The sequence below is a fragment of the Stegostoma tigrinum genome, chromosome 17 (genome assembly GCF_030684315.1).
Source record: "Stegostoma tigrinum isolate sSteTig4 chromosome 17, sSteTig4.hap1, whole genome shotgun sequence".
NCBI lineage: Eukaryota > Metazoa > Chordata > Chondrichthyes > Orectolobiformes > Stegostomatidae > Stegostoma > Stegostoma tigrinum.
In genome coordinates this window covers 41,869,219-41,895,341 of record NC_081370.1, presented here as the reverse complement: position 1 = coordinate 41,895,341, position 26,123 = coordinate 41,869,219, and the positions used below count along the sequence as shown (strand labels likewise).

Below are 26,123 nucleotides of genomic sequence, written 5' to 3'. Positions count from 1 at the left end.
ATTTGAGGAGAAATGTGTGAGGTTTTTTTACATCTATCCTAGTAGTTTGATATTAAAAATGAGAACTGCGACAATGTAGCATTCCCTCAATCCCGTACTGACGTGTTAGTCTATATTGCCATTTATGGTGGAGCATGCACCACCGACTGGCTTTCTGATTCAGAGGACAAAATACGTCTAAATCGTGAAGTTGATATCAATTTGAGGCAATAATAGCTAGAAAACAAAATTCTTGTTTTTCCTTTTCTTAAGCTGATTTGATTCCAACACTGCTGTCTCGGGAATGTTCTTGTGCTTCCTGAAGGAGAAGCAGCCATAAATTGAAGTAAAAAAAAATATGAAAAAGACTTAAAATTTAAAATGGGGTTGATGTAATGCACAATATTTAACATGTGATTAACTTTTGTAGATGTGAGACTTGGGAAGTGTGCACAGAGTTCCCGGACAACTATGACTGGACACAGATATATCAACCCGGTTATGAAAAGATGGATATGACAAAGAATTATCATTTCCTTCAATGGAAGGTAGGTACTGCACTAGTTCAACTGTTGACCAAATCTAGCAGTTTTCGTTGTGATACTTATTACTCTTGAGCTGAAAATTTTCAGTGCTACTGCATTTACTTAACTGAAACACTGGGTCAGAGCTAAGGTAATTGGCTAAGGCAAATTGGCCTGTTTTGGCATGACCTGCGTACATTCTACTGGGTGTGCAGGAAATGGGACATAGCCCAAACTTCATCTTCGTTACTAATACCTCTGTTTCTTAGTCCTGACAGTACTCACCAACTTTAGATTTTTTGCACCAATGCTCAGGAATTATTTTTGGGAGTTGTCAGTTACAGCCACAGTGATGGTTATTAATATTGACAATTGTGCTGTCACACTTGCATGGTTAATAATTTTGCTGCAACTGTTTGACATTTGCAAAACAGTAGAAAATTGGCTTATATTAAGGCCTTTGATCTGCATTACTTGCTGTTTGCATTGTTGATATGACACAAACAGTATTAACTCCAATTTGAATTGTATAGGCTATTAAATCTTTTCCTGTTCTGGGATAATCCAAAGTCCGATAGCATTCTTTTGCTGAAAGGGTGAGGAGTGAGGTGGAAATATTTGTGTGCAGGATCATATTTGGGCTATGATAGTTTAAAAAGGAAGACTGTGTGAAATCTCATGCTGTGAGATTTGTTTTTTTTCTTCTTGGCTTTGTTAGAAACAGCAGAGAGAATGGCCAAAATGGTGAGATATATTCACTGTCTTATTAAGAAGTTCATCTATTTAAATTAAAAAATAGCTTGTTAAGTGTCTATGTAAGGGGATATGTGCCCACCAACACAGACCCTGGCAGAAATTTTACAGTCAATGGAAGGGAACCCCAGTTGCATAAGGCAGACAGATTCTTCTGGTAGTTTAGTGTAGGTCCAGGTTTCAGTGATTCTGTCCAAGTAGAAAATCCAGTGCCTGTCCAGTGTTTGAGTGGAATGAGCAGAAACGTGCCCAGAACCCAGGCAGTCTGTCATAAAACCTTTGTTAAAGGAATAGACCGCGCTCTTTTTCAAGACACTTTATCTCATTTCTCTGTGCACATATCTCCCATTGACCTACTGCAACCACAGTGTATGTCTGGAAGATGGTACATTAATTGTTAGCTTTAAGAAAAAATACTTTTGTCAAAACATCTTGCATTCATCAAGACTGCTCACTAGAAATACCAACATGAAGGGAAAACAACATTTATACCATGTGAGATGAAAGTGCTACTGATTGTCAAATGATGCCATGAAAATGCACCATTTAATAATATGCGGAGGTGTCGGTGTCGGACTTTTCATAACCGGTGTGGACAATATCAGAAGTCACACGACAGCAGGTTATAACCCTACGGATTTATTTGAAATCACAAGCTTTCATAGCACTATTCCTTCGTGTGATGAAGTTACTTCACCAGATGAAAGAACAGCACTCTGAAAGCTTATGATTTCAAATGAACCTGTTGTGACTTCTGACCATTCAATAGTGACTGGCAGTAACTGCCAAGCTTTATTTCAGTTTTAAACCAGACAGTTTGATTCTGGTCAAGGCATTTCCTTGAGAAATTAATAAAACTATAAATTTTGCTCAGTTTTATTATTGTAATTTTGCGAGCACAGGATGGTTGGTTATCTTCACTTTCTTGATGTGAACAGCTGAAGGGATATGCAAAACCAATAACAGGGTCCAACATTATGATGTGACTCAATGACTGAACAATATTTGTTAAATTCCAAGTGTACAAATAATTATGCTGACAATTAATTTAAGATCATCTTTTTTGGCCTCAGCGTTGTGCACATTCTAGTACTAGATGCTACATATATTTATGCACAGAGCTCTGTTCTTGGCAGGGAGATAAAAATACACATTGCCCATTCCAATTCAATAAAATATGTGACAACCATTTGCTGCTTCATTTTTCAGCGTAATGCCTGATTTTTAGCTACAAACAAAGCTCGGTAGTTAACTCTCAGTCAGCGCTAACTGGTCCACTCTCCAGAGTTACACCTCTGTCAATCTGAGTCGACTTGCCAATCAATCAGTACTTTACTCTTTATATGTATGAATGTTGCTTTCCATTTTCTTTGGCATTTCTTACAGATATCCTTATGAGTGCAAGACAAAAAACTTTGACATTAAGCAATATTCAAGTTCTATACCACCAAATGACTATTTGTCAGCTTCATTATAGTCCTTATCAGGTACAACAATCAGTTGTGAATGATTGGCTCACTGATCTTTCCTGTCATCTTATGAAAGTTGGCCTTGCCTCTCACAGTGGTAGAATTCAGATCAGGAAGCTAAACTTTAGTTGAATGACAGGGATAAATGGTTGGTGTAGTTATTTTATCACCCGATTCACCTAATGTCTATTGGGAGTTTGGCAAGGGGAGCATTCAAGTTTAGGATCGCTACAAAGCCAGCATGGTTTAAGCTATTTACTTTGAATTGAGTGACAGCAAAGATGCAGAAGTAACAATAAATTTTCTGTAACAGAAGACATTTTCAGAAAGATTTGGCCATCAAAATAAGGATGCCTTACTATATTGCAACCATAAAGCAAACATGGAAAATTGCAGCTTTTAAAGAGTTAACACTTAGCTATCACAGAGGATTTGCCCTTTTTAAATAGCACTGACAATAGCAAAATGCCTGCTGATACAATTATGCGTTGTGTTACCCCATGTCAACTAGATTTGACTTTTTTTCCCTTTTTAACAAGTATTTCAATGTTTCTTTTCTCTCCTGAAAAATAAGCTCATAATTAGTCTGTATTGCCATGCAGCTCCAAGCTGCTACCTCCAGCAGTTTGTCTGATTGTAAAGCTGTGGCATTTTGTACTTTGACCTGCTGTTTGGTCTCTTCTGTGCTATAAACAACACGACTTTGTGGTGTTTATCTTCACTGTGGCTGACAAGTGCCATTTGAAATGGCAGTTAGGAAAGAATGAAAACTAGAGCCAAAGATTCAGAAGGAATGTGGAGATGAAAACCAGAAAAAAATAGTATGAAAATACCAAGAAGAATACCAATTTAATATTGTTTTATCATTTGCTTTGCAAATAGAATGATCCCCAGCTGGTCGTACACCCTTCGATTACTATTGAAAACAGGACTGAGAAAGCTGCCTCCATTAAGAAGGAGCAAAAGAAAAACAAGGTTTCAGAAGGGGCATCAAAGTGGACTTTCTCTTACATATGGGTTATTGCAAAGGTACAGAAATAATCAAAGAATATGTTCTATTGATTAGATCCAGATTTAAAAAGGCAGAAACATCCCACCACCTCGCCAAAAATATTGTAAAGAGAGAATATACATCACTTATGAGGCAGTTTAAAATTGCCAAGAGGAGAGTAAAGAAAACTAAACCAACTAAGTTGAGGATGAGATGTATTTTTAGGGAGATGGGGACACTGGGATTGATTTTATTTATTGCTCCAGCAAACAGCCAATATAAACACCATGGATGAAATGGACTCCTTTGATGTTGTAACCCTTCCATGAAAAATAATCTGATAAAGGATACATTATGAAAACAAAATTACAAATCTTGTTGAGAGATAGTAAGAACTGCAGATGCTGGAGTCAGGGAGAAAACAGTGTGGAGCTGGAGGAACACAGCAGGCCACGCAGCATCAGAGGAGCAGGAAAGCTGACATTTTGGGTCGGGACCCCGGTCAACTTTCCTGCTCCTATGATGCTGCCTGGCCTGCTGTGTTCCTCCAGCTCCACACTGTGTTATACAAACTTATTTGAAATTTTTTTTATTTTGAAACTTTGCAATGCTTATAATTTTGAATGTTGGAACATTTTAAAGAAAACTTTTTTAAAAAACCAAAAGAATTTTGAGGGCCATGGGTCAGGGGGAAGGGAGATGGTCTATCCAGTGACATCAGAAAATGTATCTGTGAGGACACCACTGAAATTCATTGTGTGGGTCCATTCAAGGCTAAGTAGCCAATTGATAATGGCCATTCAAGTACAAAGGATCAGCAAACTACTAGAGCCTGGGACTCCACCCAGAATTCTGCGTGTCCTGGAAGGATGAAGAATTTAATATTCTTTAAAACAAAAGGTTTTACCATTCACAATGAGGAAGGTGATGGCCTAGTGATACTACCATTAGACTATTAGTCCACAGACCCAGGAGATGTTCTGGGGATGTGGGTTTGAACCCAGTTATGGCAGATAGTGAAATTTGAACTGAATTTCGTCTGATGATGACAATGAAGCCATTGTCCTAAAAACCCAGCTGGTTCACTAATGTCCTTTATAGGGGAGGAAATCGTCATCCTGACTCTTGTCTAGCTTGCATTTCACTTCATACTTTTAGCAATTTAACTGCCCTTGGGCAATTCAGGATGGGCAATAAATGCATAACCAGCAATACTCATGTCCCATGAGTAAATGAATAAATAAATCAACTGGATGACTTTGGACAGCAGAAGTTTAAATACAACACTAGAGTTGCAGCAGAAGTGTTTTCTGATTATAGTCAATGAGAATGAGGTCATATTTTCCAATTGGCTTAATAGCCACACTTAAAACAGGGAATTTTTGCTACCATTAAGTGTGCGTACAAAATATGAAATAATATATCCATCATGTGTAGGACAAAGCAGCACAACCTAAAGAGAGTACAGTCTTAAAAGTTTTCAAGGCCTCTGCTTCCATCAACTTTCCAGAAAGATTGTTCCAAAGACGCATGACTGTACAAGAGAGAGAAAAAAACTACCTGACCTCTGTCCTTAATTTTTAAGCAGTGACTCCTTGTTCTAGACTCTCCCATTAGTGGAAATAATTCTAAGCCTATCGGGTCAAGCCCCATGAGGATCTTGCATGTTTTAATCAAGTCACCTCTTAACTGTTCTAAATTCAAGCAGGTACAATTTTTTGTCAGCAGACAACTTGATCAATCCAGGTATTAATCTATTAAACCTTCTCAACTTGCTTTCCTAACTATCTCTGAGTCATCAGCAAATTTCATAACCAAACCTTCCAGCCCTTCATCATTGTCATTTGTAAAGAGATGAAGTCCCTCTGCCAATCCCTGTGGCACATCACTCTTTATATCTTGCCAACCTGATAAAGACCCATTTACATTTACACTCTACTCCAGACAATCTCCTGTCCATGCCAATATGCTATTTCCTACACAGTGAACTTTCATATTCTGTAATAACCTTTTGTGACACCTTATTGAATGCCTTCTTGAAATCCGAATCCTGTATATCTATCGATACCCCTTTAACTTCTATCATATGTTATTTCCTCAAAGAACTTCAGTAGGATGGTGGAACATGATTTCACTTTCACAAAAGCATTTTGACTCAACCTGATTACCTTGAACTTATTTATGTGCGCTGTTATAATTTATTTTAACGTTAGTTCCAGCAATTTCCTGATGGCATGTTAAGCTAACTGGCCTGTAATTTCCTGCTTTTTGTTTCCCTATTTCAATCTTCTTGTCTAGTGGGGTCCTTCATGAATCCATGTAATTTTGGAAAATTAAAAGCAATGCGTCAACTATCTCATTCATCACTTTCTAAGACCCAAGGATGATCCCCATCAGACCACGGACACTTTTCAACCTGCAGCTCTAACAATATACTCACCTGTTGATGATCATTGCTTTATTAATTCTATTCTTCTTTACATATTTTTGTAAATTCTTACTATCTAGATTTTATATTTATGACTAGCTTTTTCTCACACTCTAATTTTTTTCTCCTTTTTTTTTGATCCAAAGATTGTTCAGGGGGAGACCATTGGGCTCATTTTTCTTGGAGCAGAGAAGATTAAGAGGTGACTTTGTTGAGGTGTTCAAAATTATGAACAATTTTAACAGGGCAAATAAGGATATTCTGTTTCCACTAGTTGGTATGTCAGTAACTAGGGGTCTCAGTTTCAAGATTGTCAGCAAGAAAGCCACGGGTGAGATGAGGAGAAACTTATTTACTCAAGAGTTGCTACAATTTGGAATGCACTGCCTGAGAAAATGGTGGAGGCAGATTGCATAGCAGGTGTCATAAAGGAGCTGGATATATATTTGAAAGTGATGAATTTACAGGATTACAGAGAAAGGGCTGGAGAATGGGATTAGCTGGGTGTCTCTTTCAGGAGCCCATACAGACATGTTGGGTCAAATGGCCACTTCCTGCACTCTAAACTTCTATGATTCTATCCCTTCAGCACAGATCCTGCTCTCCCCACTACGGGTACCAATGCTCCATGAATCAGAATATATTTCTCCCACACCAGTTTTCAAGTCACATATTCATCTGTTTAATTTGATTTTCCCTCTGCCAATTTGCACATGGCACCATTTCAATGTTATTTCGCCGAAAAGACAAGAAAGGCCAGAAAATACTCAACCATTGAGTCTTTATGGTACATCAGCCCACTAACCGTGCCAGTGTTCTGCAGAGCAATCCATTCACCCTGTTCCTCTGATCTATCCCAGTAGCTTGACAAGCTTATTTCCTCAAAGTGCTTGGCAAACTTCCTTATGATGTTATTGATCATCTCAACTTGTAGACATAGGGATATGTGCAATCTAATAATCAGTGAGTTTCAGATCATTACTACTTGCTGTGCAAAGAAAAAAAATCCTTCCCCACATCTTCCCTCCATGTCTTGCTTTAAACTTCAATCACTGTCACCTAGTCCTCCATTAATTGGAGTAGCTTTGTCAATCTTATGTAAATTTGTCATAATCTTGTACTCCTCAATTAAATCTCTCCTCAACTTTGGTCTATGGAAAGCAATCCAACCTAACATTGTTGTAAACTACCCTCATCCATGGGACTATCCTTGTAAAGGTTTATCAGGCTGCCATCTTTTGAAGATCCTTACATCATTCCTAAATTGTGCTAACCAAAACTAGAATAATCTGTCAGTGGCCTATCTGGCACTTTTAGTATAACTTCCCTGCTTTTGTCCACAATACCTTTCTTCATGAAGCCTGAAATTGCATTTGTTTTATTACCTGTTAGCTCATGGACAATGAAATCTATATTGCCTCTCAGCACATCTTTGCTGAAATGTATTGCCTCACATTTCTGTATCAACCTCCATATGCCATTTGTCTGCCTATTATTCTATACCACTGATGGCAAGTTGCAGCTGATTGGTATCGACCTGTAGGCTACCTACTCAACCAAGTTTAGTACTATTTGCAAATTTTTGAAATTTTATTCTGTACCTCAAAATCTAAATAATAGTATGAGAAGTTACAGTTGAATGTGGAGTTACACTTTTAAAATACTAATGCTTTAACCCATTGGAACGTAATGACCTCACATATCATCTTTTCTGCTATTCGTCTCTTTGTGCAATGCATGCAAAGGCTGGAATGATCATATGTCGTGCTGTTCCCCAACTCTGCCTTGCTGTCAGCGATCAACAGATCCGTTTGAAGAGCGTGGGTAATGTGGAATTTGAAGGATATATGTTAGTTGTGCAGAAAAGGTATGATGTTTCTTTACAAGTATGATCATGAAACCTGTTTGATATGCCAGGCATAATGTAAGCATTAAAAAAGTGCTATCACACGCAGAACATTACAACAGAATCTGTATTGTTGAAGGCCACCAGTTTCTGCCTTCATTGTAATAAGATTATACCTGAACATTTCAAATTAGAACCATGGTTTTTAAATGCCTTCCTCTCTTAAAATTGTAATAATGCAGGGTAAAAATTAATATTGGTGATTTTAACCAATGCATCCTCACTTTTATCTGGTCATGTCACATTCTTTCATTCACTCTTTTAATGGAGTTTAATGGGTACTAACTAATGGGTTAGTACCTTCATTAAAATAGTGAAGAGGAAGGTCACGTCCACACCATTCATCAAATATTATCGCTAGCAGCAATGTTCACTGACGTTTCATCTGCGGCAATTTCAGTTGATGCCATTGGGTTAACATTCACATACACAAAATGTGTGGATCATCTGGGAGGAGCTATAGGTATTTTTTAACCTTTTTTCTTTCTGAGGTCTCCTGTCGGTTTCTTCATTTGTAAATTTGTTACAGTTTAGCAACTGTGATTTCTATCAGCATATACTATGCAATAATTTGTTGTTCAGAAACTCAAAGGGATTCTCACAAAGAACAATCATCAAATCAGTTCAGTCGGAATGCTCCTTAGTGGTGACTTTTATTACTTCTCAATGATCTGGAAGAAAGCAAGCAGGTGTAAAAGCACCTTCCAAAACAAGCATGCTAAACATTTTCATTTTTTAAGCTGTATTTATATCATTGTGTTTTTCTTACGAAGGACGTTGTTACTATGAATATTATTGGCTGATAAAATAGGTAGTCACACATCCTGTTGTTAGTCCACTATTAATATTGCTGTTGGGTATACGGGACATTAGTAGGCCATTTGGCCTGTCAAATCTGCTCTGCCATCAAGTGAGAAGATGGCTGATCTGTTAATCCTCAAGTACACTTTCCTGCCATTTGCCCATAAACCCTTGCTGAATAAAAATCTGTCTATCTTGGCCTTGAATATATTTAATGACCCAACCATTACAACTCGCTGTGCAGGGGAAATTCACTTCCCTTAGAGAAGAAATTCTACCTCATCTCTGAATTGGCTACCCTGTTCTGCGATCTTTGCCATCTAGTCATAGACTCTCCGACAAGGGAAAACAACCACTCCACATCTATCCTGTCATGTCCCCGAAGATGTTTTGCTTTGTCTTCCTCCTTTTTCAAATAAGGCTTTGACAGGTTTCCAATCCTTTGGGACTCTTCTAGAGGGCAGGCAAGTGTGGAAATTTTCTTTTCCATTTAACTCCATTAATTAATTTGTTGATTATCACACAGCATGATTTCAATCCAGTAGTTTATGGAATAGAAATTACTGTTGAAAATGTACAAATGCTTAATGTATTTACAACAAATTTTTGTCTAACCTTTTAGTGTTGCTCTTACTTAGCCATTGTATTTAAGTCGATTAATTCACAATTATTCACAAGAAGATTTTCTACCCTGTAGTTGTTATGATGGGCATAAGTAATTCCTTACTTATTCTCATTGTGACACTGACATAAGCCATATATATTGCTCATTTTGTTTGAAGAATGCAAAAAGAACTGGCAAACTTGCTACAGTCCTATGACCTCTGTCACAGAGTATTTTCATGGCTTTAAGAGAACCAGGTACTGAAAGAAACAAAACAGAATCCTACAGCACCGAAACAGACCCCTCATCCCAATTCATCCATAATGACCAAGTTTCCAAAACTGAACTAGACCCATTTGTCTGTGTTTGGCCCACATCCCTCTAAACGTTCCTTTCCATTTACCTGTCCAAATGTCTTTTAAATGTTGTAATTGTACTCGCCTCTACCACTCCCTCCGGCAACTCTTTCCATATACACACCACCCTCTGTTTGAAAAGGTTGCTCTTCAGGTCACTTTGAAATCTTTTTCCCTCTCACCTTAATCCTGTATCCTCTAGTTTTAGACTCCCCTACCCTGGGGAAAAGATCTTGGCTATTCACCTTACCTATGCCTCTCATGATTTTATAAACCTCAGTAAGGTCGCCCCTTGGCTTCCTATGCTCCACGGGAAAAGGTCCTAGCCTGTCCAACCTCTCCTTAGAACTCAAGCTTTCCAGTCTCAGTAACATCCTTGTAAATCATTTTTTGCACCCTTTCCAGTTTAATAACGTCCTTTCTATAACAGTGTGACCAGAATTGTATGCAGTATTTCAAATGTGGCCTTACCAATACCTTTACATTCATAACATAACGTTTTGAACTCCTGTACTCAATGCTCAGACTGATGCAGGCTAGTGTGCCAAATACCTTCTTCACCACCCTCTCTACCTGTGATGCCACTTTCAAGTAACAATGTACCTGCACTCCTAGGTCTCTCTATTGAACAACACTTCCCAGTGCCCTACAATTAACTGCCCTACCTGTCCTGCCTTGGTTATAAAAAAACAGTCCATAACTTTGAATTACTTGGTCAGTCAAATTGGCTTTGCATTTTCCACTCCCTGTGGTGAAAGGCGATATCAGACAAAATTGTGATTCTTTTCCACTCTCTCCGTAAACACTACGAAGTAGCTACAGAATTTATCAGACACCTCAATGAATAAGAGTAGCAATCTTACTTTAAGTTCTGGAGAAAAAGTGCTACACACTGTGCTGCAGCCTTGATTTCTTGAAGAGCAGAGCAGCCAGACTACAGACATTTTGATGGCTTTGAAGATGCGTTTTGAATGCTATATTAGTGTTCTTTACGAATAGTGTGACTTTAGCAATCAAGGATAGCGGCTGACCCTGAGAGTTTGGATAACTGAAAGATGATCTTGGAATTGTCTTGAGCAAAATAGATGTCATAGGAGCACACCTCTGAAAGTGACAGCTCCTTGGCAGCCTGGTGGTGCTGAAAACACTAAAATGATAGAGAATGTGTCGATCCAAAGGATCTTGAAGCTTTTTGAAAAGGTCTCACTATCCTGTCCCAACTATTAAAGGAATTCTGCTGCCGCTTGCCACATCTTTACTGCTCTTGTTGAGAAGAATCGAGACAAATGAAGACTGCAGTTTTCTAACCACATTCTGGACACAACACGGATGGCTGTGTATACAATTTGGCATTTCATCTGCTCCAGAAAAGTATAAATGCAAACAGCATGAGGTATTGTTTTTGAGTGAAAACTATTGTGGATTATGTCCTCGGCTATGAATATTGCCACATTCATGGAAGAAGTCATTGCAGACCATAATCAGAATCTAATGCAACTGCTTGAAAGAGCTTGACAGATGAACCTGGAGCTAGACAAGAACAAAGTTCAATTGAAGCTGCCTGAACCCAAGTACATAGATCACATACTGACATCAAAAGGACTTCTCCAGATCGTGACAAGGCGAGAGCACGTTGGTGTAGAAGAGATGGGGCAATCAACAGAAATGTTAAGGCAGTGTAATGATCTGTTGAATTCATGTACTATTTGGAAAGTTGTTGTTTAATTTGTCCTCAGTGTGTACTATGTGAGCTTGCTGTATTGGGTGGGCAGTGATATGAGGATACAGAACAAGAATCAGCCTTCACAAGAATCAAAAACTACTGGTGACTATGATAAGAGATAATGGGAACTGCAGATGCTGGAGAATTCCAAGATAATAAAATGTGAGGCTGGATGAACACAGCAGGCCAAGCAGCATCTCAGGAGCACAAAAGCTGACGTTTCGGGCCTAGACCCTTCATCAGAGAGGGGGATGGGGTGAGGGTTCTGGAATAAATAGGGAGAGAGGGGGAGGCGGACCGAAGGTGGAGAGTAAAGAAGATAGGTGGAGAGAGTATAGGTGGGGAGGTAGGGAGGGGATAGGTCAGTCCAGGGAAGACGGACAGGTCAAGGAATATTCCGCCTGGGAACCCTGCAGCCATATGGTATCAATGTGGACTTCACCAGTTTCAAAATCTCCCCTTCTCCTACTGCATCCCTAAACCAGCCCAGTTCGTCCCCTCCCCCCACTGCACCACACAACCAGCCCAGCTCTTCCCCCCCACCCACTGCATCCCAAAACCAGTCCAACCTGTCTCTGCCTCCCTAACCGGTTCTTCCTCTCACCCATCCCTTCCTCCCACCCCAAGCCGCACCCCCAGCTACCTACTAACCTCATCCCACCTCCTTGACCTGTCTGTCTTCCCTGGACTGACCTATCCCCTCCCTACCTCCCCACCTTCACTCTCTCCACCTATCTTCTTTACTCCCATCTTTGGTCCGCCTCCCCCTCTCTCCCTATTTATTCCAGTTCCCTCTCCCCATCCCCCTCTCTGATGAAGGGTCTAGGCCCGAAACGTCAGCTTTTGTGCTCCGGTGACTATGATAAATTCACTTTTCAGTGTCATGCCAGTGAAATAGGATTTGGAGAACCTTAATGCAGCAAGTGCGAGGGATATTGTGTAGTGTGTGTGTATCTTCGTGTCGATAATATCATTTTTTGCAATTTGAATTTTACAGTTGAGGAGAGTTAAGTATTTTGGTTATTCTGTGAAGGGTTTTCTCTTCAAAGAAATAATGTCAGATGCCTCCCAGAATAGAGACCTGAATCCAGCATGTTTCAGAAAGCAAGTGACTGGGGTGTTGTACTTGGAAAGACTTATGCTGTTGAGATTATGACATTTAAGGGCATTAGCATCGTTTCAGTGCAGAAGAATCTAGGATTGACCAAGTTTTCAAATTATAGAACATAGAACATTACAGCACAGTACAGGCCCTTCGGCCCTCGATGTTGTGCCGACATCATATCGGCGCCGCCTCTTGCTCCCCAGAGGAGCTCGAACAGTTCATCCACTTCACCAACACCTTCCACCCCAACCTTCAGTTCACCTGGGCCATCTCCAGCACATCCCTCACCTTCCTGGACCTCTCAGTCTCCATCTCAGGCAACCAGCTTGTAACTGATGTCCATTTCAAGCCCACCGACTCCCACAGCTACCTAGAATACACCTCCTCCCACCCACCCTCCTGCAAAAATTCCATCCCCTATTCCCAATTCCTCCGCCTCCGCTGCATCTGCTCCCACGATGAGGCATTCCACTCCCGCACATCCCAGATGTCCAAGTTCTTCAAGGACCGCAACTTTCCCCCCACAGTGGTTGAGAACGCCCTTGGCCGCGTCTCCCACATTTCCCGCAACACATCCCTCACACCCCGCCCCCCGCCACAACCGCCCAAAGAGGATCTCCCTCGTTCTCACACACCACCCCACCAACCTCCGGATACAACGCATCATCCTCCGACACTTCCGCCATCTACAATCCGACCCCACCACCCAAGACATTCTTCCATCCCCACCCTTATCTGCTTTCCAGAGAGACCACTCTCTCCGTGACTCCCTTGTTCGCTCCACACTGCCCTCCAACGCCACCACACCCGGCACCTTCCCCTGCAACCGCAGGAAATGCTACACTTGCCCTCACACCTCCTCCCTCACCCCTATCCCAGGCCCCAAGATGACTTTCCATATTAAGCAGAGGTTCACCTGCACATCTGCCAATGTGGTATACTGTATCCATTGTACCCGGTGTGGCTACCTCTACATTGGGGAAACCAAGCGGAGGCTTGGGGACTGCTTTGCAGAACACCTCTGCTCGGTTCGCAATAAACAACTGCACCTCCCAATCGCTAACCATTTCCACTCCCCCTCCCATTCTTTAGATGACATGTCCATCATGGGCGTCCTGCAGTGCCACAATGATGCCACCCGAAGGTTGCAGGAACAGCAACTCATATTCCGCTTGGGAACCCTGCAGCCCAATGGTATCAATGTGGACTTCACCAGCTTCAAAATCTCCCCTTCCCCCACTGCATCCCAAAACCAACCCAGTTCGTCCCCTCCCCCCACTGCACCACACAACCAGCCCAGCTCTTCCCCTCCACGCACTACATCCCAAAACCAGTCCAACCTGTCTCTGCTTCCCTAACCTGTTCTTCCTCTCTCCCATCCCTTTCTCCCACCCCAAGCCGCACCTCCATCTCCTACCAACTAACCTCATCCCACCTCTTTGATCTGTCCGTCTTCCCTGGACTGACCTATCCCCTCCCTACCTCCCCACCTATACTCTCTCCACCTATCTTCTTTTCTCTCCATCTTCGGTCCGCCTCCCCCTCTCTCCCTATTTATTCCAGAACCCTCACCCCATCCCCCTCTCTTATGAAGGGTCTAGGCCTGAAACGTCAGCTTTTGTGCTCCTGAGATGCTGCTTGGCCTGCTGTGTTCATCCAGCCTCACATTTTATTATCATGTTGGCAGTCATGTGTCTATAGTCCATGGCAAATAAACTGCAAAGAGTCAGTTTTGCAGAAACTTAAGAGTTGAGATAATGTAATTTTTTCTGGACTTGGGTCCCAGCAATGGATTTCCTGAGAAAGAGGATGAAACTTTGTTTTGCTGTGTGTTTTGAGATCATTCAAACAGTTTTTAAATTCTGGTTTTACTGTTAAAAAGAAAATTTGCATGCTCATGTGAGTATGTCTCATTGAGTAACCGTCACCTTAATTAAATCTATCAAGCCAGGTTTCGTTCTCTCAGACCATTAGCTAGGATCATGACACAAGAACAACCAGTTGTATTTGCATCCAGGATATTAATACAACTTGAATGATACTACACTCTGACTGAGAAAGTGTACCTAAGTCTTTTCTTGAGAATAGTTTAACCAATGCCTGTTTGGGTGAGACAAAGTGGCAGTGGAATCTGACCACAAAACTCTTAAAAGCATCTTCTTTGAACTGCTAAATAAAAACCAAAAGAACTGCAGATGCTGTAAATCAGGAACAAAAAGTTCTGAGGAAGGGTCACCGGATGCGAAACATTAACTGTGTTTTTTCCTCCACTGATGCTGCCAGACCTGCTGAGCTTTTCCAGCAACTTTGTTTTTGTTCCTCAAATTGCTTCTGTCCACTCTAAAGCATCTAAGAAGAATATTAATTGAAAGAACTGCGGATGGTGTGAATCAGGAACAAAAGCAAAGTTGCTGGAAAAGCTCAGCAAGTCTGACAGCATCGGTGAAGGAAAAATCAGAGTGAATGTTTTTGGGTCCAGTGACCCTTCCTCTGAGTAACTCAAGTCTTGACTCCCTAGAGCCTGTCCACTATCTACAAGGCATAAGTGAGGAGTCAGATGGAATATTACTCACTTGCTTGGATGTGTGCAGCTCCAAAAGCACTCAAGAAGTTTGGCACCTCCCAGGACAAAGCAGCCAACTTGATTGGCACCACATCCACCCTTTCCTCCACCGATTTATATAGCAACAGTTATGTGCCACTACAAGATGCACTGCAGAAATTCACCAAAGATCCTTAGGCAGTACTCTCCAAACCTATGACCTCTACCATCTAGAAGGAGAAGGAGAGCAGATATATGTGAACACTATCACCTTCAAGTTCCCTTCAAAGCCACTCACCATCTAGACTTGGAAAGATATTGCCATTCCTTCAGTGTTAGGAGTTTGGAATTTCCTCTCTAAGGGCATTCTGGGTCTACCTACAGCACATTGACTGTAGTGGTTCAAGAATTCAACTCACTACCACCTTCTTGAGCAGCTAGGTATAGGCAAGAAATGCTTTCCAGCCGGCGGCACCCATGAGTGAATTTTTAAAACAAACACTATGAATAAAATTAAAGATGCTAAGACTGTATATGGAACATTTCACAATGATCAACAACGGCTTGATAAGGCCTGGAAGTCCTCAACTCAGCAGAGACATTATCATGAAATCCTTACAGCGTAGAAAGAGGCCAATAATCCCATTTGACTCTGCACTGACCCTCCGAAGAGCATAGCACTCAGACCAACACCCTGCTAACCCTCTTCCCCCCAATAACCCTATCCCCATAGCCCCACATTTACCATTGTGGCTAATCTAACTTGCGCACACCTGGACACAATGGGGCAATGTAGCATGGCCAATCCACTCAGCTTGCACATTTTTAGACTGTGGGAGAAAACGGGAGAACCCAGTGGAAACCCTCGCAGACATTGAGAGAATGTGAAAACTCCTTATAGACATTTACCAAAGACTGAAATCTTGCACTGAGGCAACTATGATCAGCACTGCCACCGTGCCACTTATTGTTGTAACAGAGTTTGAGGCATACAGTGAAGTAGCCCAAGATTGGATCTTGTTTGATGAAAATAGTCGCCATTCCTGAGGAGATGAGGAAAGAGATGCTGAAATGCATTTATTGCCAACTATCAAGAAACAAAGTCCGATCTGAGAAGGTATAAGACATACTCTACTGGCTTAGCGTGAAGAACAAAATTAAGTATCATAGCCAGTGCAGTACTTGTTTTTTATTTATTTGCTCATGAGATGTAGGCACTGACTGGCATTTATTGCCCATTTCTAATATACACCTACGCTTGTGACATAACCCCACGAAGGCCTGTATCTCATCACCAAGGCACCCTTTATTCAAAAGTACCTGGTACAAGACACTGTCAAAGGTAGCACAGAGCTGGCTCCTAGAGTGAACGGAACCTCTGACATTCCTGTTTATATCTATCAGCCCAGGATCCCTGACTGGGGCTGTAAACCTGGCCCAATCAGGGAACTCATACTCTCTGAGATCCACCTGGCTAACAGTGCTTCAATCACTACAACTTGTAATGTTGAAAAAAGAACTACTGAAGCGAGAACTTGTTGCTCCAAGGGTGACAATCAAGGTGAAACAAAACGGAGCCAAATTTCACTTGATAAAACTACAAAGTCATCTGCAGAGCTGACTACTGGAGAGCTGGTCAGAGCGCGATTATTTAATGCTTTCAACTAACGTCAGCCCTGTAGTAACCTGGCGATGTGTTGAACAGTTGTCAACTTCATTATATGCGATGAACAGCCAGATGTATCTTCAAATGCAGACACCTGGAGAAGCATTTTCTAAAAGGAACATGTGATCTCAACAGAGATAATGGGAACTGCAGATGCTGGAGAATCCAAAATAACAAAGTGTGGAGCTGGATGAACACAGCAGGCCAAACAGCATCTCAGGAGCACAAAAGCTGATGTTTCGGGCCTAGACCCTTCATCAGAGAGTGGGATGGGGAGAGGGTTCTGGAATAAATAGGGAGAGAGGGGGAGGCGGACCGAAGATGGAGAGAAAAGAAGATAGGTGGAGAGGAGAGTATAGGTGGGGAGATAGGGAGGGGATAAGTCAGTCCAGGGAAGACGGACAGGTCAAGGAGGCGGGATGAGGTTGGTAGGTGGGAAATGGAGGTGTGGCTTGAGGTGGGGGGTGGGGATAGGTGAGCGGAAGAACAGGTTAGGGAGGCGGGACGAGCTGGGCTGGTTTAGTGATGCAGTAGGGGGAGGGGACGAGCTGGGCTGATTTTGGGATGCAGTGGGGGAGGGGGAGATTTTGAAGCTTGTGAAGTCTACATTGATATTGGGCTGCAGGGTTCCCAAGCGGAATATGAGTTGCTGTTCCTGCAACCTTCAGGTGGCATCATTGTGGCACTGCAGGAGGCCCATGATGGACATGTCATCTAAAGAATGGGAGGGGGAGTGGAAATAGTTCGCGACTGGGAGGTGTAGTTGTTTATTGCAAACCGAGCGGAGGTGTTCAGCAAAGCGGTCCCCAAGCCTCCGCTTGGTTTCCCCAACGTAGAGGAAGCCACACTGGGTACAGTGGATATAGTATACTGCATTGGCAGATGTGTAAGTGAACATCTGCTTAATATGGAAAGTCATCTTGGGGCCTGGGATAGGGGTGAGGGAGGAGGTGTGGGGGCAAGTGTAGCATTTCCTGCGGTTGCAGGAGAAGGTGCCGGGTGTGGTGGGGTTGGAGGGCAGTGTGGAGCGGACAAGGGATTTACGGAGAGAGTGGTCTCTCAGGAAGGCAGGCAAGGGTGGGGATGGAACAATGTCCCCCTCCCCCACTGCATCACTAAACCAGCCCAGCTCGTCCCAGTCTCCCTAACCTGTTCTTCCTCTCACCTATCTCCTCCCCCACCTCAAGCCGCACTTCCATTTCCCACCTACCAACCTCATCCTGCCTCCTTGACCTGTCCGTCCTCCCCGCACTGACCTATCCCCTCCCCACCTCCCCACCTATACTCTCCTCTCCACCTATCTTCTCCTCTATCCATCTTCGGTCCGCCTCCCCCTTTCACCCTAGTTATTTCAGAACCCTCTCCCCATCCCCCTCTCTGATGAAGGGTCTAGGCCCGAAACGTCAGCTTTTGTGTTCCTGAGATGCTGCTTGGCCTGCTGTGTTTATCCAGCTCCACATTTTGTTCTGTGATCTCAACAGTTCAGAATGCCTATCAATCCCAGCAGTCTACTGCTCCCAGCAAGGGAAGTGGATCAGTAACAACATTTACCATAGAAACACAACTTACTACAGAAAGAAAACTTCTCTGAGGATTTGAGCAGATACCAGATGAATAATCACCTGCAATGCATGCACACACAATTAAGGGGCTTGCAAAATTTAAAGACAATGTATGCAATGCATGTGCAGAAACTTGTGGAATTGTATTGACTAAGGTTAACATGCTATTTTGTTGATTAATGTATTTTCTTTATAACTATGCGTACTGTGTAAATTCATTAATTATAGTGCATAAATGTTTTTTCTGCTTTAAATGAAAAGAAAATCGATGTTTGAAGAAATGAAATTATTCTTGATATATGGCTGGCTTGCTGAGTCACATGACATCTAGTTTGGGTGTAAGTTCCATTGTGCATCGACATTGGGGCAACCAGTAAACATCTCATTTAGGACGTGTAAAAATTTGCTTCAAGAAGGCAGTGCTGGTAGTCTGTGGCCTTCTTGAACTTTACAGCTCTGTAACTTGCAACTCCACTTTCAAAGGCATTAAGAACTAATCTTTTAGTGGATAAGAACATTTGATTTATGTATGGCCAGGCCAGTGTCTGAAAGACATCAAATGAACCAGGTATCATTTTGCTAGCAACTACAATGATTGAGCTCCAGCTCAAAAATCACGAGATTTATTAGGATAAAAAAATTGCTGGTCAAATGAATGATAAACATTCAAGAATTGTGATACCATCCAAGAAAAAGCAGCCTGTTGGATTGGTCCTCTATTTAACACGTTCAGCATTGACATAATGGCAGCAGTGTGTATTATGTTTTACAAAAAGTGCATTTTACTAACTCACTAAGACTCCTTTGTTAGCACCTTCCAAACCCCTGACCTCTGCCACCAAGAAGGATGGGCATAACGGAAGCACGAGGACACCACCTGTAAGTTCCCCTTCAAAGCAAGGCCATTGGACTTGGACCCACCTAGCCATTCCTTCACTGTGATTGGGTCAAAGTCAGGGGGCTCCCTCCCCGACAGCACTTTGGATCTCCCTGCACTAATCAAGAAGGCAGCTCATCATGAGATCCTTGAGGGCAATTGGCTACAGTCTTGTTGAATGGCAGAGTAAGCTTGAGCAGCTGAATGGCTTACTTCTATTCCTAATTCATATATTTTTGTGACAATTGGAATGGGCAATAAATGCTGGCCCAGTAACAGCCCCCGTCCAAGAATGATAACTTAATATTAGCAATATTATATGGGTTATCTATTAATAATAAGTCCCATTAATGTTAGTGGCATTGAATGTCAGGCAGTGACTTCGTGCGTAGCTAGTGTGCCAAACCCCGTTGTGTGACTGTGGAAAGTAAAATTCTATCCATAGTATTGTGTCAGACTCTATCAGGGCCTATTGTACTCCTGATCTTCATTGCTCATCCATTTTTCTAACTACTATGTTACTGAAATATTGCTTATATCATAGCCTGCATTCTCTTTACATTGTATAAATTTTAAAATACTTTTTTTCCTTTATTTTCTCCACAGAATGAGACAAAGTCCAGAACAGCAATGGGGGTTTAGTACAGCTGGCCACATTTACTCCATGGTTTGTATTGCATCTATTACTTTGAAATAGTCGCTTGTAGTACAGCACTTTTATATTGCTGAAATGAGAGGTCTGTAACCAGAACTGCTCATGTTAGGTTCATCAGGACAAGTACAAGAATGCCAAATTATAAATGATCACAACAGCTTTGCTGTAGGAGGAAAGGGTACAGTTTGTTTGAGTTCGTCAACTCTGATTGGCCAAGGCATTGCCATGGAAAAAGCGATGGGGATTTATTGGCACCCACGCTCCCTGGTAATTCCTAAAAGACACAGGGTTGAACATAATCTTTTGTTTGCAGAGAATGGGTTCCCGCATACAAATATATTCTGCTCCCAGCATGCATATTCTCAATGATTATCTGAAATTCATCATTGACATAGTTTTTAACACATTGGGCAGAATTTGTTGAATGATCTCCAATCATTGAACACCATCCATAAATGAATGTTTTGCTTTGCATGAACTGTTTGAATATAGTCTGGACACTGTTATGAACAAGGAAAGGAACATGCTTGTTTGAATAGCCAATTGCTTTTGTGCAGCCAATTTGGCAGAATTCAGTAATATTCTGTATGAATTTGAGAGCCTGTGCCTTTTGGAGAGACTACATTTGCTTGTTGCTTTCTCCATGGCAACATCTCCATACACAATGAGTTGTCTTGCCAACCAATTAGCACTTTTACTCTGTAGTATAAACTATTGTGATCATTTGGAGTTTAGAATTCTTTGTGTTTGTGCTAAGAGTGCAAGGCAAAGAACTTTGGCAAAATGTCCCCCTTTTCATTCAGGCTTTGAAATAAAATCAGTTGAATGAAGAGTTTCAGAGATGAGCATTGCAGCCCTTACCTTTTCTGCTAGATGCCAAGCAGTTAACAGCTGACAGATTTGCTACTTACTAGCTGTAGTGAAATCACAAACATCTCCAGAACAGATACACTCATAATTTTACTAAAAGTGTGAACATGGAGGAAATCCTGGCATGGAACAAATCTTACATAGTTTGTATAACTTGGAATGTATTTTGAGCTCAAAAACACTGACTATTAGATCAAAGAACAAAGCAAAAATACAGCACAAGAACAGGCCATTTGGCCCTCCAAGTCTGTACTGATACATTTTGCCCTTCCATATTAAAACTGTCTTCACTTACAGGATCCATAACCCTCTATTCCCTTCCTATTCATGTATTTGTCCGGGTGCTTTTTGAATTCTGCCATTGGGTCTGCTTCCACCACCTCCATGAGCAGCACATTGCAGGCACTAACTATGCTTTGTGTGAAAAATGTACCTCACACATCTCTTTTAATCCTCCCCTCTCACACCTTGAACTTGTGTTTCATGGAATTGACCCCTATACCCTGGGGAAAAGCTTTATAATTTCCACTCTATCCATGCCATTCACATTCTTATAAAGTTCTATCAAGTCACCCCTCAGCCTCCTGCATTCAATGAAAACAAACCCAGTCTATCCACCCTTTCTTCATAGCCAAAAATCCCCCACACCAGGCAACATCCTCATAAACCTTTTTGGTACCCTCTCCAAACTTTCCACATCCTAATTGTACATAATTTTCCAAGCCTGGCCTAACTAAAGTTCCACAAAGCTTCAGCATAGCTTGCCTATCCTTATACTCAATGCCCCTTCCAATGCAGGCAAGCATGCCATTAGCCTTTTTTACTACTTTATCTACCTGCCACCTTCAGTGATCTGTGGACCTGCACACACTCAGATCCCTCTGAATATCAATATTCCTAAGGGTTCTGCCATCCACTGTATAATTTCTATCTGTACTTGACCTTCCAAAATGCATCGCCTCAAACATTTGTCTGTATTAAACTCCATCTGCCATTTTTCTACCCATGCCTCCAACAGGTCTATATCCTGCTGTGACAATTCTCCTCACTATCCACAACTCCACCAACCTTTGTATCATCCACAAACTGACTAATTAGACTGGTGATATTTTCCTCCAAATCATTTATGTAGATTGCAAACCACAGAGGTTCCAGCACTGATCTCTATGGAACGCCACAAGTCAGGCCCTCCATTCTGAAAAGCATGCTTCCACTGCTACTCTCTGTCTGCTATGACTAAGCCAGTTTTGTATCCATCTCGCCAGCTCACCCCGATACCATGTGACTTCACCTTTTGTACCAGTCTGCCATGAGGGACCTTATCAAAGGCTTTGCTGAAGTCCATGCAGACAACACCAACTGCTTTTCCCTTACCAATCATCTTTGCCACCTCCTCAAAAAACTCAATCAAGTTTGTGAACATACATAATGACCCCCATGCAAAATTAAGCTGTTTATCACTAATCAGTCCATTTGCTATGAAATGCTTATAGATCTTGTCCCTGAGAGTCTTTTCCAATAATTTCCCTACCACTGACATGAGGCTCATATTTTCTGGATTATCCCTGTAACTCTTTTTTGAAAAAAAGAGACAAAATTAGCTATTCTAACTATTTATTTGAATATTTCTTCAAACTTTTTGATTGTGCTTTTATTCTTTTTCTTTAGGCTCCTGGAATCAGAGATCTCTTGCACAGAAACAGACGTTTTGGTCTAACTTGTCCCTGCTGAATAGATATCATATATAAGTCTAGTCCTATTTCTTAGCATTTGGCCCATATCCCTCTAACTCCTTTCAATTCATATACCCTTCCAGGTGCCTTTCAAATGTTGTAATTGTTCCAGCCTCCAATACTTTATCTGGCAGCTTATTCTATACATGCATTACCATCTGTGTGAAAAAGTTGCCCCTTAGTCCCTTTTATACCTTCCCCCTCTCACATTAAACCTATGTCCTTTCAATTTGGACACCCCCATCCTAGGGAAAAGACCTTCCCTATTTATCCTGTTCATGCCCCTCATGATTTTATAAACCTCTATAGGGTGACTCCTCAGCCTCTGACATTCCAGGGAAAATAGCCCCAACCTCTTCATCCTCTCCCAATAGCTCAACCCCTCCAACCCTGGCTGCATTCTTGAAAACCTTTTCAGAACCCGATACTCCAAAAGTGGCCTAACCTATGTCATGTACAACTGCAACGTGACCTCCCAACTCCTATACTCAATGCACTGACCAATAAAGGCAATAATACTTGTCCACTATCCTATATACCTGTGAATCCACTTATAAGGAAATGTGAACTTGCATTCCAAGGTCTCTTTGTTCAGACTTTTCTGTATTATATTGTTTTCTTACTGGGAAGTAGGCAGACTGGTATCCTGCTTTCAGACCTCCAGTTCTCCTTATAACTGGAAATGCTGGAGATAAAACTCACTGTTCTTTTTCTGATAAAATTCCTTTTCTCTAACCAGCCTTTCTGATTGATCTGGAATCATGGATATGGCCTTTGCCTGATCTGTATATTTTGCATCCTTTGCGCATTTTCTGTAGAGTATGTGATCATCTGCGAAATTTGATGGTGGGATGGGGGTAAATGGTGGGGGAAGGTGGTGAGTGTGTGGGGGGGGAGTTGAGAGGTGAAACTGCAGGAGGAAGAGAGGAGTAGATTAGAACAATCAGTTATACTCAAATCAGTGTCTGACAGATTCAGGAGACAGTGACATGATTCAGGAATTCTCAAAATTTGCTCAATGCAGAAGAAATATTGTACTTGCCAATATTCCAGACATTCTTGGAAATAAAGTAAGACTTGTATCCATACAAAGTTTTTCATGATGACCTGATGTCTTAATGTGCTTTACAGCTCATGAAGTGCTTTTTGAGTGTTACCACTGTTGTAATCAGCAGTTAATTTGCGTACTTCAAGATTCCACAAACCTTAACATAGTGATGAGCCGGTAATCTTTTTGTGTGATTTTGGTAGAGGCAGGACAAGGGCTGGTAGCTCCTCTATTTTTCTCTGAAATAGAGTCATGGGATCCATTATATCCACTCTAGCAGGTGGTTGTAACCTTGCATTAACATGTTCCTGGTTAGCAGAAGCTCTGACTGTGCTGGTCTTCCTCAGTACTGCACTGATGTGTCAACGTTGATTTTTGTGGTCAAGTCCTGGAATGGGGTAGGAGCCTGGAAGCTTATAACTCAACCTCGAGTGCTAACAACAAGCCACAGCTGACAACAATAAATTGAGAAGCCAAGAAATTCCTGGAATGAAAGAACATTTCTAAATTCACTGAATGAAGTCCAGATTTGTCTGAAAAAGGTTATCATATTTTGCTGATAGCATTGTTACTTTGACATCATTAAAAAACATTCATGACAAGTAGGTCAGAACTTCCATCATGAGATGGAAGTGGATTGTAAGGATGGATGATGTGAAGTACCACAATTGACTGATGTGATGGTCTGCAGGCACATTCTTGCCTCTGGCCTATTTTAAAAGAAGCAGCTTCTGGTGAGTAGTGGCACCTATGTGATTGTCCTAACGGTTCATGAATTGAAGAACCAACTGAGGCTACCCTTCACATGCTGCTTGGATTTTCCAGATATTTGCCCCCTCCCGAGTGATGGCTGGTGCAAGTAGATGGTGTCGGTGGAATGGTGGAGGCCTCCTGTCGATAGGCCTTGGGTGTTGGTGGGATGAGGGATAGAAAGGATGACCCTGGGAATATGACTAGAGGCATATCTACTGTGCCTCTGTTGGTTGAACTGTTGTATTTGAGTCAGAATGTTTTTGTTTCAAACCCCCTTCAGGACTTGACCACAAGAATGGAGGCTGAAATTCTTGTGGAGTACCAAGGGAGTATCGCATTGTCAGAAGTATTTTTCATGAATGTTAAGTCATCACTTTACCTACGTTCGCTAGGTGATTGGAAAAGATTCTCTGACACTGGTTCAGGGGATCCCCCTCCACTATGTTGGCCTGGCTGCTGTGTCTATGATAGATATTTTCTAATAAATTTGTTCAGAGATATTATGAGACACTTCTGGAGCAGATAGGACTTAACCATAGGCCTTCTATAAATTTAGCATCATTTAAGTCTTCAGAGAGTGCTTTTACAGTTTCTCACCTACAGCAGCATCACGCGCCTCTCCCAGTCGAGTTGCAGCTGAAAAGAGTTTCAGTCATTCCCAGTAGCTCTCTTGGCTGTGGACTCCATCCTGCATCTTTAATTTGATGGGCCTCCTGAAGGATCTCAACTTGTACTCTTGGCCGACACTCTAAAAAGAAATATTTTAGACAACAGATTTAAGATTATGTTAAATTGAAAGGTAGCCTGCCTTCTTAAAATGAGATTTAAAATCCCTTGTGTTATTTGAGTTTGCCTGTGTCTTGGCCAAAATCACTGAAGAGGGTTACACTAAGGCTAACCCCAATACTTGTCCTATTCATTTTATTGTTGCTCATGGGATCTGGATGTGTGTAGATTAGCTTCATATTTCCCTATATTTCCACAGTAACTCTGCTGTACGGCCTTGGAATGTTCCGGAGGTCTTAGGGTGGCGAAAGATTCTTTATAAATGTGCTCCCTTTAAAACATCTTTTAAGATAGAAGACCTGATTACAGTGTTAAATGAAAACGTTGCGATTCCATTTCATTGTGTTTGGTCAGTTGAAGATGTCCAATGATAGTGTTCTCTTCTTTTTTTGGCAATGTGTGATGTCATACTTGTGTTAAAAAGTGATATTCCCTTGAATCCCTTTTGCTATTTTTTTTCTTTCTGTAGGCTCACCCTGAAATGGTTCTAACTTACATTGGGGACCTGAAACTAAGTGTGGATATGATCCAGCAACAACAACAGGCACACTTTGCGTCTCGTCCTTTAAATGACCAGGGGAGGACCAGCAATTTGGAAGAAGAGGTCAGCAATAGGGAAAAAAGAAGCCTGAAATTGTGTGTAAAGTAATTATAAGCAATCAAGGCCAGTTAAAATTTACTGTATATTCAACATATTTTCTTTTATAAGTTTTTAAAATGGCTGCTTGACAGTGCAAAACTCAAAACATTGGCGAAAGGAGATAAGGAGTTGAAACTTTTCATTTTGCTCTCATAAGAACTAGTAACACAAGAAACAGAGATAATGGGAACTGCAGATGCTGGAGAATTCCAAGATAATAAAATGTGAGGCTGGATGAACACAGCAGGCCAAGCAGCATCTCAGGAGCACAAAAGCTGACGTTTCGGGCCTAGACCCTGATGTAGGGTCTCTGATGAAGGGTCTAGGCCCGAAACGTCAGCTTTTGTGCTCC

The 26,123-nt window shown here is 41.6% G+C and overlaps 1 protein-coding gene across 3 annotated transcripts in view; it reads left to right on the top strand.

Moving 5' to 3' along the window:
• LOC125459451 (doublecortin domain-containing protein 1-like) overlaps positions 1-26,123 on the top strand; it is a 484,037-nt gene that overhangs the window by 241,776 nt on the left and 216,138 nt on the right. For all 3 annotated transcript variants that reach the window (XM_059652117.1, XM_048545936.2, XM_059652115.1), the window contains exons 14-18: positions 410-527; positions 3,608-3,754; positions 7,890-8,011; positions 19,893-19,953; positions 25,601-25,735. In XM_059652117.1, coding sequence (XP_059508100.1) covers positions 410-527; positions 3,608-3,754; positions 7,890-8,011; positions 19,893-19,953; positions 25,601-25,735 — 583 coding nt within the window. The remainder of the gene's footprint in view (positions 1-409; positions 528-3,607; positions 3,755-7,889; positions 8,012-19,892; positions 19,954-25,600; positions 25,736-26,123) is intronic.